Raw genomic sequence first — 25,500 nt, forward strand, 5'->3', positions numbered from 1 at the left:
AAACATTAGCTGGGCATGGTGGCATGCACCTGTAGTTCCAGCTACTCGGGAGGCTGAGGCAGGAGAATTCACGCCATTCTCCTGCCTCAGCCTCCCAAGTAGCTGGGACTACAGGCGCCCGCCACCACGCCCGGCTAATTTTTTTGTATTTTTAGTAGAGTCGGGGTTTCACCGTGTTAGCCAGGATGATCTTGATCTGACCTCGTGATCTGCCCACCCCGGCCTCCCAAAGTGCTGGGATTACAGGCGTGAGCCACTGCGCCTGGCTGAGACCGTTTCTTAAAATAATAAATTAAAAATCATTATGGGTTTATAGATTTAAACATATTTGATAGTTTTGAATGCTTTGTAATTCTTGGTCTTATTCAAGTTCAAACTGTCCCATTTTGTTAGTGGAAGTTGGTTCTGAGTCCTCTTGACATGACCCAAGTAGTCTGGATAGTTACCTCACTATCTAGCATGTGAAGATGTTCCCAGAATTTCACATCGTGGTTTTCATTTACGTTGCCCTGATTACTAATGAGGTTGAACATTTTTTCACAGGTTTATTGACTTCTTCTTGAAATGCCTGTTCATGTCTTTTGGCCACTTTTTATATGGGTCATTTGTCCCTTATTGATTTATAAGAGTTCTTTATTTTTTTTCCTAGATATTAATAGTTTCGGCCAGATGTTTGCAGATGTCTTTTCTCAGTATGACTTGTCTTTTCAGTTTTGGTGTCTCGATGATCAGAAGTTCTTCATGTTGATTTATTGACCTTTTCCATTATGGTTTTCACTCTTTGACTCTAGGAGCTTAATAAAAGCATGAAATACTTATTGATTGTCCATTGCTAATCTGAAACCCTTTCAGAATAGTCCTAACCCAAGGTCTCAGTATCAGAGATGAAGGCCAGTTGTGGGTGTCAGTCCTCAGGGTCACAGATGGCTCTTTTAGAGTTGTCTTTTTTTTTTTTTTTTTTTTTGAGACGGAGTCTTGCTCTATAGCCCAGGGTGAAGTGCAGTGATACAGTGGTGCGATCTCATTCACTGCACCCTCCACCTCCTGGGTTCAAGCAATTCTCCTACCTCAGCTTCCCGAGTAACTGGGATTGCAGGCATGCACCACCACGCCCGGCTAATTTTTGTATTTTTAGTAGAGACGGGGTTTCACCATCTTGGCCAGGCTGGTCCTGGGCTCCTGACCTCAAATGATCCACCCACCTCAGCCTCCCAAAATGTTGGGACTACAGGCGTGAGCCACTGCACCAGACTAGAGTTGTCTTTTTTTTTTTTTTTTTTTGAGATGGAGTCTCGCTCTATCGCCCAGCCTAGAGTGCAATGGCACCATCTTGGTTCACTGCAACCTCCGCCTTCTGGGTTCAAGCGATTCTTCCGCCTCAGCCTCCCCAGTTGCTGGGATTACAGGCATTCAGTACTACACTTGGCTAATTTTTTTGTGTGCTTCTAGTGGAGACAGGGTTTTGCCATGTTGGCCAGGCTGGTCTCAAACCCCTGGCCTCAGGTGATCCCCCTGCCTCGGCCTCGAAGGGGATTACAGGTGTGAGCCACCGCACCCGGCCTAGAGTTGTCTTATAATTAGCTAAACACAGCAGTATGTCTCAATACATATCATATTTTAGTTTTTCACTATCTTTTTTTTTTTAATGCAACAAATTACTATCACAGAATTGTAGAATGACTGTTAAAGGCCAACACTAATTATTTAAAGGGCAGGAAATTAAAAAAGAAGCATAAACCTGTTACCAACATGAAAACTGAGCAGAACTTCTAAAGCTGAGCTGTTAATAGTTTTATTCAGGCCCTTGCTGGCTCAGCAGGAAAATGAAAGGGAAGCAGCAACCACCACCCTGAGTAAACATGCACTGCTTTTTCTTCCTCCATTAGAAATTCCTCGGCTCTCTAAACACAGCAAAGTTTGGCTGAAAGTAAGTCATGTGGTTTTAAAATGTTCATCTTTGAAGTAAGCTAGTCACAGAAGGACAAATGCTGCATGATTCTACTTGTATGAGGTATCTAAAATAGTCAAACTCATAGAGGCAGAGAATAGAATGGCAATTGCCAGGGATTGGGTGGGGGAGGGAGAAATAGGGAGTTGGTAATCAACAAAGTTTTAGTCAAGCAAGGAGAATAAGTTCTAGAGACCCCTTGCACAACATCGTGCCTATAGATAACAGTGCTGTATTGTACGCTTAAAAATCTGCCAAGAGGGCAGATGTCATGTTAAGTATTCTTACCACTGTATTTTTTTTTTAATGACAGCTTGATGGGTTTTCCACAAAGTTATGAATTTGTGTTCTTTGTAATTTTTTGCTCTAAAATTCTAAGAACTACAGGTATTAGGAAATGATTTTGAAATGATTTTTTCTTTCTTTTTAAAAAACACCATTATTTAGCAAAACGAAAAGTTAGAAATCCTGAATAATAATTGTCATCTCTTCCTTAGAAAGGAATGCACTATTGGTATCAGTGGGCAGGACACAGCGTTGTCCAGTGGACTGAGGAGCAGGAGCACCAGACTCCTATCCCACCATTGCCTCTAACTAGCCCTGAAACCTTGGGAAGTTACCCCAGCACTGTGGGAACTGGCATAGTCCCTCCTGGAGCTGTTTTGAGGATTAAGTAAGGTTATCTGTGTGAGGAACATATGCAATGGATGGACTCTAGCCACATGATAGTCATTAACCACCACTCATGTGATACTGCACATTTTCGCTTCTGCCTGAGAAGATAATGTCCACTAATAGAAAATGGAACCATACCCTGTAGTCAGGAGTTCTTATGTCATTGTTTTATTTTTCCATTGCTGCCAAAATAAATGACTGCAAATTTACAGGCTGAAAGTAATGCAAATGATTATCTTAGTTCTGTAGGTCAGAAGTCCAATTCTAAATCAAGGTGTCAGCAGGGTTGCGTTCCTTTCTCGAGGCCCTAGGGGAGAATTTCTTTCCTGATCATTTAGATTGTTGACAGAACTCAGTTCCTCAAGGTTGTAGGACCAAGGTCTGTTTTGCTGGCTGAGGGCTGTTTCCAGCTTCCTTCCTCTATTGTCAAAGCCTACAGCAAGTCCTTTGCAGGTCCCCCCTCTGACCCCTTCTTCTGCCTCCCTCTTAGACTACAGGCACTCATATGCTTGAATCAGGCCCACCCAGATAATCCAAGATCATCTCACTATTTTAAGGGCAACTGATTAGTAAACTTAATTCCAATGCAACCTTAATTTCCTTTTGCCGTGTAAGGTAACAGTCACAGGTTCCAGAAATAGAAGACATCTTTGAGGGGCCATTATTCTGCCTACTCATCCAGTAAACTAGAATTTTGTTGGGATCTTTAACAGGTCATTTATCCTTACCTTTTATTTTCTTCATCCAAAAAATAAAGTGGCCTACCATATAGGATAGATAATGTTTATTGAGCACTTACTTGCTGTGAGCTTGGCCCTTGGCGCTAAGCTCTTTGCTCAGGAAGACTCTTTGAAGTGGGTTCTATTATTATCTCCATTTATAAGTGAGGAAACTGCATTTTGGAGAAGTTAAGTAATTGTTGAAAATAATTCAACTGGTGAGGGAGTCAGACATTTCAGCAGGCTGCTGTACCTCAAAGGTTTGGCTGGCAATCAGCCTTCACATGGCAGGCATACTAATTAGAAATCAGTGTCTTGATTTTCTTAAAAAGTTTCAGTTTTGCTAGCAGAAATTGTCATTTGTGGCCAGGCACGGTGCCTCACGCTTGTAATCCCAGCGCTTTGTAGGCCGAGGCAGGTGAATCACCTGTGGTCAGGAGCTTGAGACCAGCCTGGCCAACATGGTGAAACCCTGTCTCCACTAAAACTATAATAATTAGCTGGGCGTGGTAGTGGGCGCCTGTAATCCCAGCTACTCGGGAGGCTGAGGTAGGAGAATCGTTTGAACCCAGGAGGTGGAGGTTACATGAGCTGAGATTGCACCACTGCACTCCATCCTGGGTGACAGAGGGAAACTCTGTCTCAAAAGAAAAAAAGTTGTCATTTGTGTTCATGGACGTGGTAAGAAAATAACTGAAATCAGATATGTATTAAAATGGTTAAGTTATAAAATATTCTAGATAAAACTGTTTCTCTGTCTGAAAATGCAAAAAAAAAAAAATTGATTTCTGGGTTGTGCTAAATCACGAACTGTTTTTTGAAGTCAGAATGTTGTTTTGTCTGAGATCTTGGAGTTCTCTGCCAAGAGAGATCTGATTTGTAATAGGGTGGTGGATGGGCTCAATGTTTTTTTAATGAGATATTGGACTGTGATGTTTTGTTATACTCTAAGTGATATGTAACCAAACAAGGAAATTTTCCTAGCAACAAAGTTGTTTTCCTGAATCAGAAGAATGCTTTTGTTTGCTCATTTTCTTATTGTCCAAAAGATAAAAAAGCTTGTGAATTTAGCATCTTATTTTTTTTTGAGATTGAGGTACTGGCGAGTATAGATAGTAGAATATATAAGATTATCATTGGAAGTATTTGGCAAGCAGTATGTTAATTCAGACCTAAATTATTATTTAGGTAGAGAACTACCTTGTTTTTTTGTTTGTTTTTGAGATGGAGTTTCGCTCTTGTTGCCCAGGCTGGAGTACAGTGGCGCGATCTCGGCTCACTGCAACCTCCGCCTCCTGGGTTCAAGCGATTCTCCTGCCTCAGCCTCCCGAGTAGCTGGGATTACAGGCATGCGCCACCATGCCCTGCTAATTTTGTATTTTTAGTAGAGTTGGAGTTTCTCCCTGTTGTTCAGGCTAGTCTCGAACTTCCAACCTGAGGTGATCCGCCCACCTCGGCCTCCCAGAGTGCTGGGATTACAGGTGTGAGTCACTGCGCCCTGCCGAGAACCACCTTGTTTTTATGCCAGACCCAATTGTTGGACATGATTATCTCGCTGGCCCTCATAAGCCTTTTTTTCTCTCTTCTTGTTCTTCATTAATCTGGTGAGGGACCCAGACATTTCAGCAGGCTGCTGTACCTCAAAGGTTTGGCTGGCAATCAGCCTTCACATGGCAGTCATACTAATTAGAAATCAATGTTTTGATTTTTTTAAAGTTTTAATTTTGCTAACAGAAAGTGTTATTCCTGTTCATGAACGTGTTAAGAAAATAGAAACCCAAACTTTTTTACAGTCATCATATCTCTAAGTTTTACCCCATTCCATTTGTTTGTTTGTTTTGAGACAGGGTCCCAGTCTGTTGCCCAAGCTGTAGTGCAGTGGTGCAGTTACAGCTTGCTGCAGCCTCAACCTCCCTGACTTAAATGATCCTCCCACCTCAGCCTCCTGAGTAGCTGGGACCACAAGCATGTGTCATCCCACCTGGCTAATTTTTGTATTTTTTTGTAGAGACAGGATTTCAGCACATTGCCCAGGCTGATCTTGAAGTCCTGGGCTCAAGTAATCCACTTGCCTCGGCCTCCTGAAGTGCTGGGATTACAGATGTGAGCCACTGCCCCGGCTTTCGATTTGTTTATGCAACAAATATTTGAATAGTATGTGCTAGGAGGCCCTAGGGGTAGTGTGCCCTCATGAAGCTTACAGATTAATGAAAGACTCAAACATGAAAGAAATAATTACACAATCAGGAAGTACATGAGTGCTGTGAAAGGGAATAGAAGATTCTGCAAAATTGAAGGACAGGGTACAAAGAAAGCCTCGATGTAAAGGATGAATAACATTTAGCTAGGCAAAAATTGGGATTGACTGGTCTTGGTCAAGGGGTATATTTTGCAAAGGTCTTGTCCCAATAGGGAGTTTGGCAATTTCGAGCAACAGCAAAAAGGCCTCTGGGGTGTAGGTGGGTGTGTGTTCACGTATGTGTATGTGTGTTCGCTTGTGTGCATGCATGTGAGGAGGTGGGGTGGGGAGTGGCTCTGGAGGAGAAGGGCACAGATTCTCAGTCCTGTAGCATTCCTGTTCAGAATGTCAAGTAGAGCTGAGAATTGTCTGTTGATCATTGGTCCACCAAGCAGTTCGTATGGCCTTGTTTCCCAGAACTCCATCATCAAGCGGATGTGGTGACCATATACTTTATCATCAAAACCAGGATATTCATTTTTTTAAAACTTTTTTTTTTTTTAATGTTGCGCAAGCTGGTCTTGAACTCCTAGGCTCAATGGATCCTCCCACCCCGGCTTCCCAAAGTGCTGGGATTACAGGCGTGAGCCAACACACGCGGCAAACCAGGATACTCTTGAGAGTGAAAGGGGACACTATTAATTATGCTGGGACAATGGATATAAAACAGTACTTATAGACCAGTTCTCAGCCACTCCAGGGAGCCCCAAGGTTGCCTAGAAACCGTGCTCTGAAATGACAGGGTTAGTCACGTGCTCCTGCTTTCTCACCTTTTCCCCTTCCTTCAACCATGAATAACTATGAAAGAGGGGCACCGGGAGAAACTGCTCCAAGTCTATACAACAGAATCATAGCACTGTAGCCCACCCAGCTGCAGCCTCCTGTTTTTCACACTGCCATCTGATCTCTATTAATGTGTTTTGAGAATTAAAGTCTAAAAAACATATAGAAAAGAAAGTAAGACCTTAAAAATTTAGCACGTGAACTTTTCCCACTAGAAGCTTTTCTTACACTGCTTCTTATGGATTACATGACCTAATTATATGTTCCCGGATGGCCACTAGGCAGAATGGGTGTGGTCTAACTTCTTTCACAGTAAACATGTTTTGTGGATTGGCCCCTATGGTGGATAATGGTGAATAACGCATGGAGTAAATACCTACAGGAAGCCTTCCCGTAGGTGTAAAACCTTTATTTCAGGAAATAAAATAGGAAGATATATTGATTTTTTTAATAGAATCAACTGTTTGGCTGAATCTGCATAATGAGGATTAATGGCGCTTTATTTCCTGCTCTCTCTGCCCAAGTCATTCTACAGCAGGGCCCTCAGAGAGCCCTAGTAACTTCTTCAATTTACTGAGAGATGGATCACTTTGCAGTATAATAATATTTAATGGTCGGCAACTGCGAGAATGTGGGACCTCATTGTCCTCCTCAGCCTTTCTTCAACAACCCCCCAGGTCCTCAATAAAATAGTTTGACCCTGTCCCGCATAATAATTTTTAATGTTCATGTTCAGCCAAATACTCAGGACACTAAGGAGTTGCACTATTTCTTTTCAAACTGCATTCAAGCTCTTTCTTTTGTTTTAAAAGCCAGGAAATGTGAAGAATTCACCTGGAACTAAGTAGAAAACTCCTTGCTCTGCCATCTTAATCAGGTAAAGAACAAGAAATCTCTGTGATTGTTTTCAGCATTGTAGTGCCAGCTGAAATGAGTTGTGTTTAATTAATTTAATTTAATTGTAACAGTTTCAACTTGATGTGAAAACATAAGGGTCATATTTTCTTCCATCTTTAATTTCTGGGCTTAAATGCTGTGACTTATATATTTGTGTTTGTTCCACTGATGTTACCTGGGTTTTTTAGACAAGCTAGAAGCAGACAGTTGGGATTTGTCTACAAATGTATTTCAAACAATTGGAAAGTGTCATTATTCCTTACGTTTATTTTTTTCAAACAACACTTTATTATTGTAAGTACACTTGTATTTATCTAATACTCAGTGTACACTGGAATGTATGACAGTTACACAGAGGCTCAAAACAGTAGTTATATTGTTTGTGTATATTTGAAAAATTGTATAATAGCACTTGTGATTTCCTGGTACTTAGAAGACTATAATTGAAATTGGAAACAACCTAGATATTCAACTATAGGAAAATGGCTTAATTATGGTATATCCATAAAGTGGAATATTATTATTCTGTTTCTACAGTATTTAATTGCATGGGAACATGTGCACAATTATTGTTAAATGAAAAAAAGGTAGTGTGATATGTTTATAGAGGGGAAGAAGCCAGGAGATACAACAGAAAGTGTATATCGTTCAGTGGTATGATGATTTTTATATTTTTTCTTCTTTATAACTTTCTGTATTTTAAAAATTTTCTGCAATGAATATGTGTTTTATAATCAGAAAATTTTTTGAAAATTGGTGTTACATTTATTGTAAATCATGGCCCCTACTTAAAATTTAGGAAAACCCTGAGTTTGAAGGGTTTTTTCTTCAAGCTTTCTTTATATTTTTGGAGACCCAAAGAGTCACATAAACTGAGAATTTGAAAGTGAACCCCCAGCCTCAAGCAGACTCCCCTGGAGCCCTGTATGTTCCTCCTTTTACACCAGCACTGATGGGAAACTCACCCCATGGGGCAGCCATCCTGGGACAATTCTGATTTTTTGGAAGCTGTTTCTTCTGCTAAGCAAAAATATGTCTCCGTAGTGGTCACAGAAAACAAATCCAGTTCCTCTTTCACTGCATAGCCGTTCATACAGTAACCCAAAATCAGTAGGTTCTCAGATACAAACTATTATCCGGGGAGTTGGTAAAAGGCAAAGGCCACCCCAGAATCAGTATCTCTGGTGAATGCATGGGAATGCATATCTGCCAGTTATGCATGGGATGTGCCATTAGAAGGATGACTAGAGGGTGAGCAGCCACAGAGTGACACATGTCCTCTAGGGACTTGACTTTTAACACGGTTATATTTCTCTCATTTTTTTAAATCCTTGTCAGCCAGAATGGTTATATTTCTGTACAGGGACAATGAAAAAGACATAGAATAAAGGGAAATTGGGTAAGTATCCATTTCAGTTTTCAAAGATACTCTGCACCAGAGTTCAGCTTGCTGTAATACACAACCTTGATTTCATTCTTTATTGTTTTTAGATCTTCATTGGAGGAGGTGTAGCTTTTAATTATAAAAGTGATTCGTGTTGGTTGTAAAAAATGTTTTTAGCTAACTATTTTATTTTATTTTATTTTATTTTTTTTTTTGAGACGGAGTCTCGGTCTGCCGCCCAGGCTGGAGTACAGTGGCCGGATCTCAGCTCACTGCAAGCTCCGCCTCCCGGGTTCCCGCCATTCTCCTGTCTCAGCCTCCCGAGTAGCTGGGACTACAGGCGCCCGCCGCCTCGCCCGGCTAGTTTTTTGTATTTTTAGTAGAGACGGGGTTTCACCGTGTTAGCCAGGATGGTCTCGATCTCCTGACCTCGTGATCCGCCCGTCTCGGCCTCCCAAAGTGCTGGGATTACAGGCTTGAGCCACCGCGCCCGGCCTTTTAGCTAACTATTTTAAAAGCTTGTCTTATCCTTTATTCTTTTCTTTTCTTTTTCTTTTTTTTTTTTTTTTTTGAGATGGAGTTTCGCTCTTATTGCCCAGGCTGGAGTGCAGTGGTGCAATCTCGCCCACTGCAGCCTCGGAGGCCTCCCAGGTTCTAGTGATTCTCCTGCCTCAGCCTCCCAAGTAGCTGGGATTACAGGCATGCACCACCATGCCCGACTAATTTTGTATTTGTAGTAGAGACAGGGTTTTACCATATTGGTCAGGCTGGTCTCGAACTCCTGACCTCAGGTGATCCACCTGCCTCGGCCTCCCAAAGTGCTGGGATTACTGGTATGAGCCACCATGTCTGGCCACTTTATTCTTGTTTCCAGAGGTAATTTTTGTTAATAGTTTGGTGTATCATTCCAGACTTTTAAAGATAGATAGATAGATAGATAGATAGATAGATAGGCCAGGTGCAGTGGCTCATACCTGTACTCCTAGCGCTTTGGGAGGCCGAGGTAGGTGATTACATGAGTCTGGCAGTTCAAGAACAGCCTGGGCAATATAGCGAAACCCTGTCTCTACAGAAAAATTTAAAAATTAGCTGAGTGTGATGACGAACACCTGTAGTCCCAGTTACTTGGAGGCTGAGGTGGGAGGATCACCTGAGCCTGGGAGAAACAGGTTGCAGTGAGCCATGATCACTCCACTGCACTCCAGCCTGGGCAACAGAGTGACACCCTGTCTCAAAAACAAATATATATGTATTTATTTATATTTAAAATGTATAAATTAAATAAATTTATATATTTATAATATTTTCATGCATACATGCATGTTTTTGTTTTTTTGACAAAATGGGATCATATTCCTCATATTGTTCTGCAAGTTCACAGAAAACTTTCTTTTTACTGTTATTTATCTGGTGGGATGGGATCTTGCTGTGTTACCCAGGCTGGACTTCAACTCCTGGGTTTAAGTGATCCTCCCACTTCACCCTTCTGAGTAGCTGCACAGAAAACTTTCTGAAGGCATATAATTGTAGTTTTATTATCATACATAAAGAAATTAGGCGGGGGCCAGGCGCGGTGGCTCATGCCTATGGTCCCAGCACTTTGGGAAGCTGAGGCGGGTGGATCATGAGGTCAGGAGTTTGAGACCACCTAGCCAATATGGTGAAACCCTGTCTCTACTAAAAATACAAAAATTAGCCAGGCATGGTGGTGTGCACCTGTAGTCCCAGCTACTCGGGAGGCTGAGGCAGGGGAATCGCTTGAACCCGGAAGGCAGAGGTTGCATTGAGCCAAGATCACGCCACTGCACTGCAGCCTAGGTGACAGAGTGAGACTCCGTCTCAAAAAAAAAAAAAAAAGAAAAAAGAGAAATTAAGGCCGAGCATGGTGGCTTATACCTGTAGTTCAAACTACTCAGGAGGCTGCGGCAGGAGAATTGCTTGAACCTGGGAGGTAGAGGTCGCAGTGAGCCAAGATCGTGCCACCGCACACTCCCAGCCTGGGCAACACAGAGAGACTCCGTCAAAAAAAAAAAAAAAAAAGAAAGAAAGAAAGAAATTAGCACTAATTCCTTAACATCATCTAATATCCAGTCAATGTACACATTTTCCTGGTTGTTTCATGAATAACTTTTTACAGTTGGTTCGTGTGAACCAGGATCCAAATAAGATCTGCCTGTTGTGTTTGGTAGGTCTCTTAGAACTGTAAAAGTTTCTGCTCCCTCTCTGTTCCTTGCTATTTGTTTGTTGAAAAACCTGGCTTATTTGTCCTTTAGAATTTCCTGTGTTCTACAAGGATTGAGCTGGGAGGGGAAAAAAAGAATTTCTCATGTTCTGGCTGTGGCCGAATGTATCCATTTAGTATCATTCTGTTTATCTCTTGGTTCCTTTCTTCTCTATATTTCCCATAAACTTATAGTTGGATTCGAAGGCTTAATTAGACTTAGGTTCAATTTTTTTTTTTTTTTGCTAAGAATGCCATAGACAGTACTATGTTAAGCTATGTTGAATGAATGAATGAACTTGTTTTATGTAACATATTGTGTAAATATTTCCCTGTCAGTACTTATAGATCTACCCATTCCTTCTCTAGTTGCTTAATGGTTTCCTAGTATGGACTACCATGATCTACTTAATCCTTATCAACATAGGTTGTTTCCAGTTTTTAGTTTTTAACAATGCAATAAATCTATCAAATTCCTACCAAAGACAAAAACAGATTAATAAACTGAGATAGAAAAAATAAGCTAGTAGTTTACATGTTTAAGAATTTTTGGTTGTATATTAAAAAATCAAGTGAATAGTCACTGGCCTCTAAAATGTTTAGAAATCTCTAATTTCACCGGGCACGGTGACTCACACCTGTAATTCCAGCACTTTGGGAGGCTGAGGCGGGCGGATCACCTCAGGTCAGGAGTTCGAGACCAGCCTGCCCCACCACATCTCTACTAAAAATACAAAACATTAGCCAGACATGGTGGCACATGTCTATAATCCCAGCTACTCAGGAGACTGAGGCAGGAGAATCGCTTGAACCCGGGAGGTGGAGGTTGCGGTGAACCGAGATCGCACCACTGCACTCCAGCCTGGGCAACAAGAGCGAAACTCTGTCTCAAAAAAAAAAAAAAAAAAAGAGAAATCTCTAATTGCTGAGTATATTCATTACAAATTATGAAAAAGCCAGACGTGGTGCCTCACGGCTGTAATCCCAGCACTTTGGGAAGCTGAGGCAGGCAGATCACTTGAGGTCAGGAGTTTGAGACCAGCCTGGCCAACATGGTAAACCCCTGTCTCTACCAAAAATATAAAAAATTAGCTGGGCGTGGTGGCGGGCACCTGTAATCCCAGCTACTCAAGAGGCTGAGGCAGGAGAATCATTTGAACCCGGGAGGCAGAGGTTACAGTGAGCCAAGATCGCACCACTGCACTCTAGCTTGGGTAGAACAAGACTCCATCTCAAAAAAAAAAAAAAAAAAAAAAAAAATTATGAAAAAAGCAATCTGGAGAAGACTCGGTTTGTCTTTGACTTGTCTTTGAATATATGTATATTTTATTCCAGAAAAGTATGATGAGGGTGATGTGAGGAAAATTACACATCAAACTGAGGGTGATGTAATCATGCTTTCCAGCAGATAGATGGAAATGTAGTTGTTTAATCTTCAGATGTGATGTGTACTGTGCCATTTAGACATTTATTTTTTATTTATTCACCCATCCATTTGGTTAATTACGCTCAGATACACAGCCAATTGAGGATCTGAATGTAGTATATGTACTATTGATGGAACACAAAATCTTTTTTTTTTTTTTCTTGAGACAGAGTTTTGCTCTGTCGCCCAGGCTGGAGTGCAATGGCTCAATCTCAGTTCACTGTATCCTCTGCCTCCCGGGTTCAAGCAATTCTCCTGCCTCAGCCTTCCGAGTAGCTGGGATTACAGGCGCCCACCACCATGCCCGGCTAATTTTTTGTATTTTTAGTAGAGATGGGGTTTCACCATGTTAGCCAGGCTGGTCTCGAACTCTGGACCACAGATGATCCACCTGCCTCGGCCTCCTAAAGTGCTGGGATTACACACATGAGCCACCACAGTCGGCCTTCTTTCTGATTCTTAGTTTAACTATCTGTAAAATGGGAATAATTACAGTTTTCTCTGGCTCATGTTTCTTATGGTTATATAATGGTGATGTAAATATTGTCTATGGTTTCTCTATTTATTTATTTATTTATTTATTTTGAGACAGAGTTTCATCCTTGTCACCCAGGCTGTAGTGCAATGGCATGATCTCAGCTCATTACAGCCTCTGTCTCCTGGGTTCAAGCAATTCTCCTGCCTCAGCCTCCTGAGTAGCTGGGATTACAGGACCTGCCACCATGCCCAGCTAATTTTTTTGTATTTTTAGTAGAGATGGGGTTTCACCACATTGGCCAGGCTGATCTCGAACTTCTGACCTCAGGTGATCGACCCGCCTCAGCTTCCCAAAGTGCTGGGATTACAGGCATGGGCCACCGCGCCCAGCCTGGTTTCTCTATTTAAATCTGAAGAATTTTCATAATGCAAAATTTTTTCTGGCACAGTTTACTTATGTTTTTCTTTTCCTTCTTTTAGTTATAGGTAAACATTGGAAACTCCATAGAATAAATCAGTATTTCTACAGAAAAATGGCAGAGAAGTCAGTATTGAATGTATTAAATTGGCTTTCTTCTTCAGGAAAAACTAGACCAGACCTCTGTTATCTTCTGTGATATCATCCTACAAGCAAACTAATCTGGAATCCCTTCACCTAGAGATAATGTACAAGCCTTAGAACTCCTCGTTCTCATGTTGCTATTTATGTACCTAATTAAAACCCAAGTTAAAAAAAAATCCGGTATCATTGAGTGACGGTCTAAGTGTATCTGGTGCCTGTGTGTATGGTGTGTGTATGCATGGTTTGTGTGTGTGGTGCATGTTTGTGTGTGTGTGTGGTATGGATGGTGTATGTGAGTTAGAGACAACAGGTAACTCTTCTTAGGGAAGTATCAGCTTGCAGCCTGCAGAGTCTGGGCTCCACAACACATAGTATAGAAGAGTAGCTCTGGAGTCCTAAAGATGCTTCAATAACCAGCACAAGGACCAAAACTTGTAATACAGTTTCCCTGACAATGATTAGAAGACATATAAAAGGAAACAGTAACAGTGACCCCTTATTGTGGCTGTCACCTCCTAGTTTGTACAGAACTTGCAATTCTTGAATGCCAGTGGGAGATTCAGAATGAAGAGGTCTCTGTCCTCTGCCAGTGGATGAATGGGGATGTGGTGTGTGTTTGGATTCTCTGTATGTGTATGGCTTGTATTTTCCTCCTCTGTGGCGCCTGAATGCACAGCTCATTGAAGTCTGTAGTCCCACTGCAGGAGCCTCTTTTGACTTGTCAGCCAGCCAGTAAGGATGGCAGGGGAACAGAATGTCAAAGAGAATTTAGAATTTCCAGATTTCAATTAGATTTGGGAACTTATCTTAAATCTTCCTTGTATACTTGTATCATCAATTGAATTCCTAATCGTTGACCTTCCAGAACTGATAGCAGTCAGTAAGATAGCAATACACAGATGGACATGCACATATTCGTGTTATATATATTGAAGAGAGCCAAAATGGCAGGAACAGTGGCAGCATTGTTACCGGATTAATGAGCTGAAGCAAATTTGTCCCTAGAATGATCTCCATAGTCACCCAGAAGTCTTTTATTTCCTTTTAGGCCAAAGTACTTTTGTGTTATTGTACCGATCACCCAAATATATGAAAGCCATGCCTATATCTCATTATAAATATGCTATTGTTCCAGGCTCTCTCCATTTGGCTTGGCCTCCCATGTCACCTTTGGAAAGTAGCGATTCCTTGAGTTTCTTCCTTGCAATTGCCTGACCTAGAGAAGATTAGGAAGAAATGGCCTACACGTCAGCATGCTCAGGTCATTAATCAATAATTTGAGTGCCTCCTATCTAAGATATTACCTCCCATTTTTAGTTTTTTACTCAGTATTGAAACATTGCTTTAAAACATTTTAGGCCAGGTACAGTGGCATCTGTAATCACCCACCTGTAATCACCCGAGGCGGGTGAAGCACTTAAGGCCGGGAGTTTGAGACCAGCCTGGAAAACATGGTGAAACCCTGTCTCTACTAAAAATACAAACATTAGCCAGGCGTGGTGGTGCACGCCTGTAGTCCCAGCTACTCGGGTGTCTGTCGCAGAAAAATTGCCTGAACCCAGGAGGCAGAGTTTGCAGTGAGCCAAGATCAATCCACGCACTCCAGCCTAGGCAACAGAGTGAGACTGTCTCAAAAAAAGAAAGAAAGAAGGCCAGGTGCAATGGCTCACGCCTGTAACTTTGGGAGACCAAGGCAGGCGGGTTGCTTGAAGTCAGGAGTTCAAGACTAGCCTGGCCAACATAGTGAAACCCTGTCTCTACTAAAAATACAAAAACTTGGCATGATAGCGGGTGCCTGTAATCCCAGCTACTCAGGAGGCTGAGGCACAAGAATAGCTTGAACCCAGGAGGAGGAGGTTGCATTGAGCCAAGAGCACACCACTGCACTCTAGCCTGGACCACAGAGCGAGACCCTGTCTCAAGAAAAAAAAAAAATTCAAAATGTAGGCAAAATGCCTGTGCTCACATATATAAATGAAAAAATGTGACTTGCTTGAGGTTAAATAGCAAATCAATGACAGGTAAAATTAGGTCATGCAGTGAATATTACTGATTTTTATTAGTCTAAACATATAATTCAGGATCCTTTAATTCAGAAAAAGTAATCGATAGGGGTTATATTTTCCTCCTCTTATCTCTTTCTTTTTTTCCACCTGGGCTGGAGTGCAGTGGCATGCACGGTCACAGCTGCTCCAACCTCGACCTCCCAGGCTCAAGCAGTTCTCCTGCCTTAGTCTGCCGAGTAGCTGGGACTATAGGTGTGTACCCCCTCACCCAGCTAATTTTTTATTTTTTTTATTTTTTTATTTTTTTTCGAAATAGAGTTTCGCTCTGTTGCCCAGGCTGGAGTGCAGTGGCACGATCTCAGCTCACTGCAACCTCCGCCTCCCGGGTTCAAGCAGTTCTCCTGCCTCAGCCTCCTGAGTAGCTGGGATTACAGGTGCCTGCTACCACACCCAGCTAATTTTTGTATTTTTTAGTAGAGACAGGGTTTCACCACCTTGGCCAGGCTGGTCCCGAACTCCCACCTCGGCCTCCCAAAGTGCTGGGATTACAGGCGTGAGCCACCGCACCTGGCCTCCACCTTGTCTTATCTTAATGAATGCACTTTGCACTCACCTTTTTGGAAAGTCTTTTGTTTTGTTTTTTATTTGAGGCAAGGTCTCACTTTCTTGCCCAGGCTGGAGTGGAGTGGCACGATCACAGCTCACTGCAGCCTTGACCTCCCTGGGTTCAGATGCTTCTCCCACCTTAACCTGCTGCGTAGCTGGGACCACAGGCACATGCCACCATGCCCCGCTAGTTTTTGTATTTTTTGTAGAGATAAGGATTGCCATGTTGCCCAGGCTGGTCTGGAATTCCTGAGCTCAGGTGATCCACCCACCTCAGCCTCCCAAAGTTCTGGGATTACAGGCGTGAGCCACCGTGCCCAGCCCAAGTTTCCACTTTTTAATTCAATGTACCAACCCAGTCTAATGCAGAAACCACTGTCAGAGGACTGGTAGTACATGTGTAGGACTAAACTCTCCTATGGCTTGATTTTCATTTAAAGTAAGTATTGGAAATCATGTTTTCATTCACCAGTGGTTGAAAGAAACTTGCTTCAGGTTTTGGTTTTCACCCTGTAAACCTTCTCCTGTCTGATGTTTTGTTTCCCTTCTGATATGTTCAACTTTCAAGTCAGTACAGGTTGGGTATCCCTTATCCAAAATGCTTAGGACCAGAAATATTTTGGATTTTGGAATTTTTTTAGATTTTGGAATATTTGCATATACATAATGAGATATCTTGGGGATGGGACTCAAGTCTAAAACCATGAAATTCATTTGTTTCATTTGCACCTTATACACTTAGGGTGAAGGTAGTTTTATAAAATATTTTTAATACTTTTGTACATTAAAGTTTTGAGTGTGCATGTGTGTGTGTACATATATATATATATATATCGTTTTTGCTTTGTTTTTTAGACAGTCTCACTCTGTTGCCCAGGCTGGAGTAAAGTGGTATGCTCTTGGCTCACTGCAACCTCCACCTCCTGGGTTCAAGCAATTCTCGTGTCTCAGCTTCCCTAGTAGCTGGGATTAAAGGCATGTGCCACCACACCCGGCTAATTTTTTGTATTTTTAGTAGAGACGAAGTTTCAGTATATTCACTAGGCTGGTCTCAAACTCCTGGCCTCAAGTGATGGCCCACCTCAGCCACCCAAAGTGCTGGAATTACAGGCGTGAGCTACCGCGCCTGGTCAGTTTTCTGTTTTTTTTTTTTTTTTTTTTTTTTGAGACAAAGTCTCGCTCTGTCACCCAGACTGGAGTGCAGTGGCACAATCTCGGCTCACTGCAAGCTCCGCCTCCCGGGTTCACGCCATTCTCCTGCCTCAGCCTCCCGAGTAGCTGGGACTACAGGCGCCCACCACCTCGCCCGGCTAGTTTTTTGTATTTTTACTAGAGACGGGTTTCACTGTGTTAGCCAGGATGGTCTTGATCTCCTGACCTCGTGATCCGCCCGTCTCGGCCTCCCTAAGTGCTGGGATTACAGGCGTGAGCCACCGTGCCCGGCCAGTTTTCACTATATTTTAACTGTTACCTGTCACACAAGGTAAGATACGGAATTTTCCACTTGTGGCATCATGTCTGTGTTCAAAAATCTTTGGATTTCAGAGTGTTTTGGATTTCAGATTTTTGTAGTAGGGATGCTCAACCTGTAATTAACCAACACATAACACTAACGGTATACAGTTAGGTCAAACTCCAGATGTGACCAAAGTTCAGGCTTAATTATGTTTATGAAATGATAGCCAAGGAAATGCCTGGGTGGAAGAAAAGTTTGTTTTTATAAGCAGGTGTTTCACATTTCATTCACTTAGCAGTGCAGAATAAGTCATCTGTATTTCACATGTAGGGGTCTTTATCTTAACTGACTGTAGAGTTTTGTTGCTGGACTTTAGCTGTGACTCTAGAAGACAGAAGAATAGCCAAGGAAGTAACTCTTTTTCCTGCCCACCTGCAACCTGTGAAATAGTCTTAAGACTCAGGCCAGGCGCAATGGCTCAAACCTGTAATCCCAGTGCTTAGGGAGGCCGAGGCAGGCGGATCACAAGGTTAGGAGTTCCAAATCAGCCTGGCCAATATGGTGAATCCCCATCTCTACTAAAAATACAAAAATTAGGCGTGGTAGTTCGTGCCTGTACTCCCAGCTACTTGGGAGGCTGAGGTAGAAGAATCTCTTGAACCCGGGAGGTGGAGGTTGCAGTGAGCCGAGATCGTGCCACTGCACTCCAGCGTGGGCGACAGAGCAAGACTCCATCTCAAAAAAAAATATATATATAGTCTTAAGACTCAGTATCCCTATAATCAGTCTGTAAATTCTCTCCTCTCAGGTATGCCTGGTGAGACTTGCTGTTCAATGCTGATTTGTTGATAGGTGTAGAGAACACATAGAAGAACAAGGGAAAGGCAAAGAAGGAGAAAAATACAGAATTCAAAGACTGCTCTCCACACTCAAAAGTCAGAGTGAGCCCTTCAAATGCTTAGATGACATAATACTGGGATTTTGTTAGGAGGAACCCCCAATTTGTGTATGGTCAGAGGGTGATTTTAAATGTTTTGTTTACTACAGAAAAAGCATCAGCTTTTTAATATCAGCTATTTAATTTATCTCCCATATCCCTTCTAAATTATGAGAGAATGGCCTCCAGGTAATGGTATGTGTGAATACATACATAACTCACTCCTGAAACCCCAGGAAGACAGGAAGAAAGGGATTTTTATGTAGCTTTCGCATGTAAGAAAAGGATGGCGGAGGAGTTCTGGGCAACGTAGAGGGAGACTCTATCACTAAAAGAAAGAAAAAAGGATGGAGAGAGGGAGACAATGGGACTTGTTTTTCACAACAGACTCAGCAGAATTGTTTGAAACTCTGTACCCATGTAACATTGACACAAATAAAAATAATGAAAATATTTAGAAGCGGATTCTACAAAAGGCAAGGAAGTTAGTATTAAAACGCTGTATTTGGCCAGGTGCGGTGGTTCAAGCCTGTAATCCCAGCACTTTGGGAGGCCTAGGCAGGCGGATCTCGCAGTCAGGAGTTCAACATGGCGAAAACTCATTTCTACTAAAAAATAGAAAAATTAGCTGGGCTAATTTGTGGTGGATGCCTGTAATCCCAGCTACTCAGGAGGCTGAGGCAGGAGAACTGCTTGAACCTGGGAGGCGGAGGTTGCAGTGAGCTGAGATCGTGCCACTGCACTTCAGCCTGGGCCACAGAGTGAGACTCTGTCTCAAAAATATATATATATAGTATTTATTTTGTAAACTTTGATTCTGTGTGTCCACTGGGACCCTTCCTGTAGTGAAGGCATATGATAGATTTCTCCCCATTTAAAAAAAAATTTAGAAGGTTATAGGTGTCTTTGTGTCTGTGGCACTTTGTCAAAGCTCTGATTCAGCCAGTTGCAGTGACTCATGCCTGTAATCCTAGCACTTTGGGGGGCCAAGATGGGAAGATTGCTTGAGCCCAGCAGTTTGAGACCAGCCTGGGCAACACAGTGAGACCCCCATCTCTATAAAAAAATTAAAAATTAGCCGGGCTTAGTGACATGTGCCTATAGTACCAGCTACTCAGGAGGGTCACTTGAGCCCAGAAGATCGAGTCTACGGTGAGCCATGATTGTGCCACTGCACTCCAGCCTGGGCGACAGACCCTGTCTCCAAGGGGAAGAAAAAAATGCCAGGTGTGGTGGTTCGTGCCTGTAATTCTAGCACTTTGGGAGGCTGAGATGAGTGGATCGCTTGAGCCAGGAGTTCAAGACAACTCCTGGGCAACATGGTGAAACTCTGTCTCTACAACAAATACAAAATTAGCCAGTTGTGCTGATGTGTTCCTGTATTCCCAGCTACTCAGAAGGCGGAAGTGGGAGGATCACTTGAGCCCCAGAGGTCAAGGCTGTAGTGAGCTGTGATTGCACCACTGCACTCCAGCCTGGGTGACAATGAGACCCTGTCTCAAAAAAAGAAAAAAAAAGCTCTGATTCATTTTCTGAATCTTTTGTCAGGAATACAACCCTCAGTACCAACATTGCTCAAGAGGGAAGCTGTAGCCTGTTGGTGGACCTGTTTCCCTGGATTGGAAGTTGTGTCATTTTATGAAGAAAAGCAGAGACCACTTAGTATATTGTTCCCCTTGCAGGTGCTCTTCAGAACTGGAAGCATCGTGCTCCTGGGAGCCTTCCCTACTTCATACACCCCACTTGTCTCCTGTTTGTACCTCCTCTCCTTTCCATACTTCCTCTCTATCTTACCAAACAAACATGGTATTGTTTTCCATTCCTCATGTTGTGTTACTGGCTCTTTGTGGTCCTGCTGACCTAAAGATGCTTAACTTACTACTAACAGTCTTCTTTGTGTGATTGCTGTTTTCCCCTTGGGACAGGTTCTGTTCTTGTTACTCATTTATGTGCAGAATGAGAGATGTAGGAAAAGCTTGTACCCTTTCAAACCCTTTTAAACTTACTTGTACTTCTGTTGAATTCACCATCACTGGTACCTTTCTGAAGAACTGACTTTCCAGACATGAAAACCTTTTCTCTCTGAACTCCTAGATCACATTCTACGTTTCTTATGGCTTCATGCATGTTCTACCCCTTTTTGTTCATACCTGATTTCCCGTAGTAGGCTATAATCTTTCTGAGGCCGGGACAAGTGTCCTTCTTAGCATTCCCACAGTGCTGACCTAAGGCAGTGATATATACATTGTGAATGTGTGAATTCTTGAAAGTTCAAAATTGCATTGATTCTGTTTCAATCAAAACCTCTATAGGATATGCATAGGTATTTGATTTGTTTGTCCTCACCCTCAGAGTACATGTCCCTGTTTCTAACTTCCAAATATAAAAAAGAGGAACTCTCTAAAGGCCTTCAGTCTCTATGACTTCTCCCCCTTAGATTTATTAAGCGCCCACTGAATGCCTGGTCTAGATACTCTGTTATGATGGGCAGGTAGAGAAATACCTTTTACAATTCAGATTCAAAGACAAAGCAAGTACATGAGACAATCAGAGTAGATACAGGCAGCATTATCATAACGTACAATCTGTGGTAGATACTGATTTTGTATTTTGGTCTTGTGCAAAGAAGCACCCAAGGATGTTTGTCCAAAACATGAATGTTGCCAGGAGAGGTGGCTCATATCTGTAATCTTAATACTTTGGGAGGCCAAGACAGGAGGATCGCTTGAGCCTAGGAGTTTGAGACCAGCCTGGGCAACAAAATGAGACCCCTGACTCTACAAAACAAATTTCAAAATTAGCCAATTGGCCAGGCGCAGTGGCTCATGCCTGTAATCCCAGCACTTTTGGAGGCCGAGGCTGGCAAATCACTTGAGGTCAGGAGTTCGAGACCAGCCTGGCCAACATGGTGAAGCCCTGTCTCTACTAAAAATACAAAAAATTAGCTGGGCATGGTGGTGGGTGCCTGTAATCCCAGCTATTCGGGTGGCTGAGGCAAGAAATCACTTGAACCTGGGAGGCAGAGGTTGCAGTGAGCCGAGATCACGCCACTGCACTCTAGCCTGGACGACAGAGTAAGACTTTGTCTTAAAAAAAAAAAAAAAAAAAAAAATGACCGGCTGCGATGGCTCACGCTTGTAATCCCAGCACTTTGGGAGGCTGAGGTGGGCAGATAACAAGGTCAGGAGTTTGAGACCAGCCTGACCAACATGGTGAAACCCCATCTGTACTAAAAATACAAAAATTAGCTGGGCATGGTGGCACGCACCTGTGATCCCAGCTACTCAGGAGGCTAAGGCAGAAGAATCGCTTGAACCTGGGAGGTGGAGGTTGCAGTGAGCTGAAATCGTGCCACTGCACTCCAGTCTGGGCAACAGAGTGAGACTCCATCTCAGAAAAAAAAATTAACTAGGTGTGGTGGTGCACGCCTGTTGTCTCAGCTACTAGGGAGTCTGAGATGGAAGGATCACTTCAGCCTGGGAAGTTGAGGCTTCAGTGAGCCAAGATTGTGCCACTGCATTCCAACCTGGGTGACAGAGCAAGACCCTGTCTCAAAAAAAAAAAAAAAAAAAAGTAAAATATGAATGTGCCTAGGGAGTAATTTTAAATGTTTGTGTACATTAACTCTTTTAGGTAAGGAAGAAAAGTAATCAGAGGAGACAAGCCCGGTAAAACAGGGAACGCGGGCTTTGGATGGATGGTTTTACTGGGTTAGAATTTAGCTCATGCTCTCCTTGTGTGATCACTGTTTTTCGCTTGGAACACCTTCTGTCCCTAGCAAGTTTAGCAAGTGTTAGCCCAGGGTTGGGCTTTTGAGCAACCCTTGATGTATCCCTCTAGCTCATTAATGCTATTGTATATGGAAAATAGTTAATGTCTTATTACTTTCACATATAAATAGGAATTTTAATTTTTTTTTTTTTTTTTGAGATGGAGTCTCGCTCTGTCACCTAGGCTGGAGTGCAGTGGCGCAATCTCGGCTCACTGCAACCTCCGCCTCCCAGGTTCAAGCAGTTCTCCTGCCTCAGCCTCCTGAGTAGCTGGGATTACAGGCATGTACCATCACCCAGCTAATTTTTTGTATTTTTAGTAGAGACAGGGTTTCACTAAGTTGGCCAGGCCAGTCTTGAACTCCCGACCTCAGTTGATCTGCCCGCCTCAGCCTCCCAAAGTGCTGGGATTACAGGTGTGAGCCACCATGCCTAGCCATGAATAGGAATTTGAACATCTGGCTAAGAGTAGTGCCAGTTGAGATCCTGTGTGTCCTGCTTTAACTAATAGATGTGTTTAATATAGAATCTATCATTTTCATAGGCCAGGCGCAGTGGCTCACACCTGTAATTCCAGCGCTTTGGGAGGCTGAGACAGGTGGATCACCTGAGGTCAGGAGTTTGAGACCAGCCTGACCAACATGGTGAAACCCCATCTCTACTAAAAATACAAAATTAGCTGGGTGTGGTGGCACATGCTTATAATCCCAGCTACTTGGGAGTCTGCGGCAGGAGAATCACTTGAACCCGGGAGGGGAGGTTGCAGTGAGCCGAGATCGCGCCATTGCACTCCAGCCTGGGCAACAAGAGCGAAACCATCTCAAAAAAAAAAATCATTTTCATAAGTTATGTCACTGTCCTTTAATTAGCTCCTTAGCAGCTTAAACATGCCATTAGATAATATTTACTATAGTAATATACTTACTTACTTTTTAAAATTCATACATAGGAATAAACTTCAGCTGACTGAAATAATTACAAATTCAGAATATTAATAAACATCAAGTTTGAGTGTTTCTTTAAGTAAACATAAAATTCAAGCTTGCATGAATGATGTGACCTCTACATAGAAGAGAGTTACCATAGCAAGCCCGAGTCTGCTGGCTTCAAAAAGGCCTGCTCGCAGGGTTGTCCTTTTGGAAACTGGGCTTCCCAAAAGTTCCCTACGCTCGTTAAGTCTAGGGCACCAAGCCCTGTTGTATCAGGTCACAGAGATTGTGCAAACGATGTAAGTTATGGCAAATGCCATAACTTTCTTCTGTGAATCTGGTGAATTTTGGTCATTGCTAGGCAGAAGATGCCTACATGACCAGCCTCCAGTAAAACCCTTTGGTGCCAGCCGGGCACGGTGGCTCATGCCTGTAGTCCCAGCACTTTGGGAGGCCGAGGCGGGCGGATCACTTGAGGCCAGGAGTTCGAGACCAGCCTGACCAACATGGTGAAACCCCCATTTCTACTAAAAACACAAAAATTAGCCGGCGGTGGTGGCGCACGCCTGCAGTATCAGCTACTCAGGAGGCCAAGGCAGGAGAATCGCTTGAGCCCAGGAGTTTGAGGCTGCAGTGAGCCGTGATCATGCCACTGCACTTCAGCCTGGGTGACAGAGCGAGATTCTGTCTAAAAACAAAACAAAAAAAGGCTTTGGTGGTGAATCTCTAACAGGCTTCCCTGGGCAGAAGCATTGCACACGTGTGGCCTCAGTTTTGCTACTGGAGAAGGGAGCGTGCTCAACGTGTGCCCTCCCGGGTTGGGAGGGAGAAAGCATGGGAAGCCTGTGTGTGGATTTCTCCAGACTCTGCTGTGTCTTTTTCCCTTGCTGGTCCTGTCATGAATCCTTTGTTAGGATAAACCTAAGGCATGAGAACTTGTATGCTGAGTCCTTTGAGTCATTTTAAGCAAATCTTGAGGACCCACCCCCCAAAACAGCATGTTAAGATGGTGTTTGTTTTATGTCATGCCATCTTGCCATCAGCTTTAGAAGAAAAACATACATAAAAGGACTATTATATTTACATTAAATATTTCCAGGTCACAAGACATTAAAAAAACTGTTTTTATTCATCTTCTTCAAGCAAAGAGAAAGTAGTTTTTGAAAGCCACAGAAAACTCTAAGCTCCCTTGTTTAGACCAAATTAGTGATTGGGTTTTTTTCCTGATTCTCACAGTAGAGTCTTTCTTCCTTTCCTCACGCTATGGAGGCAAGCGGTTTGGGCTGGTTCATAAGTAAATAGGTCATAAACTGCACTCCATTCAAAAGTGACGTCTTTATGAAAGCATTTATTTGTCCTACAGAGAGAGCACTGGCTCATTTCAAATATTGTTCTCAGCCTAGATCAGAATGCTAAAGAGCACACATTGCACATTTTGTTTTAAACACAATAGTTTAATTGTTTGTTTCTTAGTGGTGCCATAAATATTTCCCTGGGAAAGCACTACCAAATAGGTAAGACTTTTAGAAGTCTGTGTGGGATCATACACCTAAATGTCATAACTAAATCTGTTAGACTTTCAGAAGACAGCACAGGAATAAATCTTGGAAAAGGAGTAAATTGTGACCTTGGGTTAGGCAGTGGTTTTTTAGATCAACACCAAAAGCATGGGTGACAAAACAGATAAATTGAACTACCTCAAAATTTAGAAACTTTTGTGCTATAAATGATACCATCAAGAAAATAAAAAGACACTTGGGTATGGTGGCTCGTGCCTGTAATTCCAGCACTTTGGGAGGCCAAGGCAGGTGGATCACTTGAGCCCAGGAGTTTGAAATCACCCTGGGCAACTTAGCAAGACCCTGTCTCTACCAAAAAAATATCAAAATTAGCCAGGCGTGGTAGCACATGCCTGTAGTCCCAGCTACTCAGGAGGCTGATGGAGGATTGCTTGAGCCCAGGAGGTTGAGGCTGCAGTGGGCCATGAGTCTGGGTGACAATGAAACTCTGTCTTTAAAAAAAAAGCTGAATGCAGTGGCTCACACCTGTAATCCCAGCACTTTGGGAGGCCGAGGTGGGAGGATTTCTTGAGCCCAGGAGTTTGAGAACCACCTGGGCAACATAGCAAGACCTAATTTCTATTAAAGTAATAAAGAAAAACCCTATGGAATATAGGAAAATATTTATACATATATCTGATAAGAGGCTCGCACATACAGAATATTTAAATAACTTTTACAACTCAACAGTAAGAAAACAACCCAATTAAAACGGAGCAGAGGGCCAGGCGCAGTGGCTCAAGCTGTAATCCCAGCACTTTGGGAGGCCGAGGCGGGTGGATCATCTGAGGTCACGAGTTCAAGACCAGCCTGGCCAACATGGTGAAACCCCGTCTCTACTAAAAATACAAAAATTGGCCAGGTGTGGTGGTTCATGCCTATAATCCCAGCACTTTGGGAGGCCAA

General features: G+C 42.8%; 1 protein-coding gene across 3 annotated transcripts in view; it reads left to right on the forward strand.

The window, feature by feature from the left end:
* Nucleotides 1-13,507, forward strand: part of APOO (apolipoprotein O) — a 74,123-nt gene extending 60,616 nt beyond the window's left edge. For 2 of the 3 annotated variants that reach the window (XM_007991307.3, XM_073013837.1), the window contains 2 exons: nt 7,177-7,241; nt 13,352-13,507. In XM_007991307.3, the coding sequence (XP_007989498.1) occupies nt 7,177-7,212 (36 nt within the window). In that variant the 3' untranslated portion in view covers nt 7,213-7,241; nt 13,352-13,507. Of the gene's footprint in view, nt 1-7,176; nt 7,242-13,249 lie in introns of all 3 variants that reach the window. The other variant, XM_007991306.3, reaches the window with a different exon arrangement.
* The last annotated feature ends 11,993 nt before the right edge of the window (nt 13,508-25,500 follow it).

The sequence above is a fragment of the Chlorocebus sabaeus genome, chromosome X (genome assembly GCF_047675955.1).
Source record: "Chlorocebus sabaeus isolate Y175 chromosome X, mChlSab1.0.hap1, whole genome shotgun sequence".
NCBI lineage: Eukaryota > Metazoa > Chordata > Mammalia > Primates > Cercopithecidae > Chlorocebus > Chlorocebus sabaeus.